Genomic DNA, 3,848 nt, shown 5'->3' with positions numbered 1-3,848 from the left:
CACAAGACCCATACGAAATTCTATCAGAAACCGGAATTTTTAGAGCAGATTACTTTTAATAACAGAACAACACCTAAGTGATGCATGCGTCTCTTTTGGCCGGACAGTGGGCTTCATAATCATGCTTGGAGCAGAACTTGGAACGTAACAGCAACAACAACATGTGAAACTGGCATCTTAGAGGCGAACAGAGCGGTTCGTGCGTGTCCCTTCTTTAAGACAACTTCCAAACTTTTACACTTTTCGGCGAGCAAACGAATGAATGAAACTTTGGAAACTTTTTTGCTCCGTCCCACAGTGGCGTTGAGAAGCCTTTGAAGGAGTTCTGACGTGTGCGTGTTGTTATCAGATTGATGGGCTCCGCTGATTGAAATGTCTTTGTCATGCTAATGCGGACCGCGTGATGGATGAGCGCCGCGCGCTCACAGACCGCTCCTCGCCGCTGCCTATTGGTGCGCGACAGGTCACGTGGACCGCCAGCGAGGTGATATGTGTTTTAGGGAGATCCTGACGAATGCATGGTGGAAGGACTTTTTTTTTTTTTTTTAATTTTTTTTTAACAGCTTTGACATAGTATCCAGAGGTTGTAGGGCAGCAGGAATCCCCCGAAACGGAGACAGATCCTCCTCCATCACTTGTACCCGGACAATACCGAAATGAACTCCTTCCTAGAGTACACCATCTGTAACCGTGGGACGAACGCCTACTCGCCCAAGGCAGGATACCAGCCTTTGGACCAGGGAAGCGGTGCGACCTTCTCCAGCAACCCAGCGCCCACAGGTGACAGCTATAATTCCGAAGCGCGCTTTTTCGTGGGCGGCAGCCCGCCAGCAGCTTCGGCTCAGCATCAGCACCAGAACACGACCTACCCTCCTCACCAGCAGCTGCACCTTCCCAACACAGGCCTTGCGTACTCCAGCTCGGGGGGCCACACATATGGGTCGCAGATGTGTGCCAACCCGGACTATGGCAACCCCCAGTATTTCATGAGCCAAGAGCAGGAAGGGATGTACTTCCAAACGTCCAACTTTGCAGTTGCAAACGTGGGACCCAGCATTGGTTCCCTTGGTTTCTGTGGACCGCCGGGGTCGATGCCCAGCAGTGGGTACCAGCAGAACTGTGGGGCTCAGGAAGCGCAACAAGGCTTCGTGCCGGGCACGTACCCCAGCATCTCCCCTTCCCACGGTGCAGAAAAGGTTTTCGGTTGCAACCAAGAGCAAAATACGTCGGGAAAGACGTTCGACTGGATGAAAGTTAAGAGGAATCCCCCCAAAACAGGTTAGTTTGTCAGCAGCACATGCGGCCCCCACGACAGCGAATCTCTCAAAGGTTAGGAACGGTCGTGCATCTCGAGAGAAGATCGTTGCTCACACACAGTCAAGGCATTAGTGACCGCACAGGAGCAGGTCCTTCTGCGCAAATTTATGTATTTCATTTTCTTTTTGGATATATAGCTGGCAAACTCTATGAATATATATTCTTATTGATACCCCCTTACCTTACGAGTTAACCCCCCCTTTATCCTATGTATTGATTATTTTACTGTAGTATTTATACGAACGCATATTGGTTCCTAGTTTCCTATGAAAACGTTGAAACTCGCTTGCTCACTTAAGGTCGTATTTCAGCACTTCTGTGCTCATTCATCCAGCAGACTATTTTACGCGTGAAAACGTTTCCACTGACACCTTCTCATAATCGTATCCAAGTTCTCACCGAGTTTTCTTCCACAACGGTCAAACCATTTGTTTTTCCCTCATTTGTTTTTTTTTTTTTTTCTCTGTGTTGTTAGTGAATGAAACCATGGAAGGACGAAGCTGAGTTAAGATGGAAAGATCTATTATAATTATTGTTGTTGTGAACTTTTCCAGAAACAGTAAATAATTATCTGTATATTGGCATAGTACAAGGAGAGTGGAGTACGGGATAGAGTTTGAGGTGTTCTGCGTTGAGTAATTGACAGAGTTTCTTTCCATTTTTGGCATCCACCATAAATCATTCTTTTTAACCAATGCTGATCACAGCCCGAACACACACCTCAGCACACATACGATCACTTTTATCTCTGTATATGAGGGGGGTTTGATAGGCAACAGGGCTCAGGCCATAGCATTTATCATTTAAGTTTTCGATGTAAGGCAGCCGTGCAAAGAAAGTTTTAGATTTATTTATTTATTTATTTATTTGTTTGTTTGTTTCTCCTTGCTGTCTACGCACTAATTTATTTACTTACACACAGCTAAAGTCGCTGAATATGGAATGCATGGTCCCCAGAACACAATTCGCACCAACTTCACAACGAAGCAGCTGACGGAGCTGGAGAAGGAGTTCCACTTCAACAAGTATCTGACCAGGGCCCGTCGCGTGGAGATCGCTGCCACACTGGAGCTCAACGAAACCCAGGTGAAAATCTGGTTCCAGAACCGCAGAATGAAGCAGAAGAAGAGAGAGAAGGAAGGACTGGCCCCGGTGGCCAACCGAGGATCATCCAAAGATCTTGCTGAGAACTCAGACCACTCCAACTCCTCGTCCCCCGGTGGGTCACCCAGCTCGGAGACTTGAGTCACTCATCACTGTTTACATACAGTATGTATAAAATTAGGATGGATGCAATCGTCCGTAGATGATTTACTTCATGAATCAGCTAAAGAACAGGGATTTTACTTCTGTAATTGATTTTTAAACAATTATTTAGTAACATAAATGGACTCTTGTAATTAAAAAAAGGAAGAAAAAAAACGACTGGCAGATACAGATTTTTGAAGTTCACGTGATAATTTGGCTTGTGTGGTTTTTAGGAACATTCAGTCACAATGGAAAATACCATGTTTGAAGACACTCTCAGGATAACAGTACCTCAGGAACTGCAGTGTTTTGTTCAACGCCCGTGTTGGGGATGCACTTTTGCCTGTTTACATTTCTATCTCAAACTGATAAAACACGTTTGATACCATCTCGAAAATATGGAAAATGCTTATGACGAAGCTGACATTCGTCACGAGGCATTATTCCTATCTTCTGTGACTTTGTTTTTATATACACCTCTGATGAGTGTATTTTGTCGAGATTAAGCCTTAATTGTCAATAACGATGACAGCCATGTGCTATTGATGTTTTGCACTAAACGGTTACAGGGTAGTTCTTTACAGGAAGCTTTTGAATGTTTTTCACAGTCATTGTATTTTTTATTGTCGAGTAAAATGTGTAGTAAACCCCCTATGACTACTTACTTTATCCGGCGGTAGGTTTACTTGACTGCATTGTTATTTCCAGAACTGGTAAAGGAAAGTTATCTGCGCATTTTAATTTCTGAAAAAGAATTCGGACTTTGTGCGATTGCATACATAATTACACCTGTGAATGGCAACATAGTAAATATTTATTTAATTTAATACGAAGGTGCCATGAAAAAAAAATTGAGCATTACGGCGTCACGTGGGAAATATCGACGAGTGGAATAAATCGGTTCGGAAATGTCGGGAAAAGGGGAAATTGATGTAGTGTTTTGTGGAGCATCAGGGTTTCTGTGAGGCGTGTTTCTTAAGCGTACATTCACACACAGCATAATAAAATAATATATGATGCACAAATGCGGCTGTGATTTTCCAGACAGGCTGAGTTTTATTAGTAAATGTCTGCACTTTGTTTCCTCTAAACGTTCAGCCAGCTGCTCGTTGCTGTCCTTTTGTTGTAAATACTTGAAATAAAAAAAGAAACATGCCAAACTCGGATGCATTTCTTTAATGCTGCACATTCACCTACAAATTTCCTTTCACTTGTGTAATGTGCGCTTCCCCGTGTGACGTGTGGAATGTGTCCCTGCACTCCTCGTGACCTTTTACCTCCCA

At 44.0% G+C, this 3,848-nt stretch overlaps 1 protein-coding gene across 1 annotated transcript; it reads left to right on the top strand.

The window, feature by feature from the left end:
* The first annotated feature begins 650 nt into the window (after positions 1-650).
* Positions 651-2,562, top strand: LOC108918739 (homeobox protein Hox-B1). Its single transcript, XM_018726230.1, has 2 exons — positions 651-1,278; positions 2,240-2,562. Exons 1-2 carry the CDS (start codon positions 657-659, stop codon positions 2,560-2,562), a joined length of 945 nt encoding a protein of 314 aa, XP_018581746.1. The 5' UTR covers positions 651-656.
* The last annotated feature ends 1,286 nt before the right edge of the window (positions 2,563-3,848 follow it).

The sequence above is a fragment of the Scleropages formosus genome, chromosome 21, assembly GCF_900964775.1.
Source record: "Scleropages formosus chromosome 21, fSclFor1.1, whole genome shotgun sequence".
In the NCBI taxonomy this organism is placed as follows: Eukaryota; Metazoa; Chordata; class Actinopteri; order Osteoglossiformes; family Osteoglossidae; genus Scleropages; species Scleropages formosus.
Note: the sequence above shows the minus strand (reverse complement) of the source record. Positions and strands in the feature narration are given on the sequence as shown.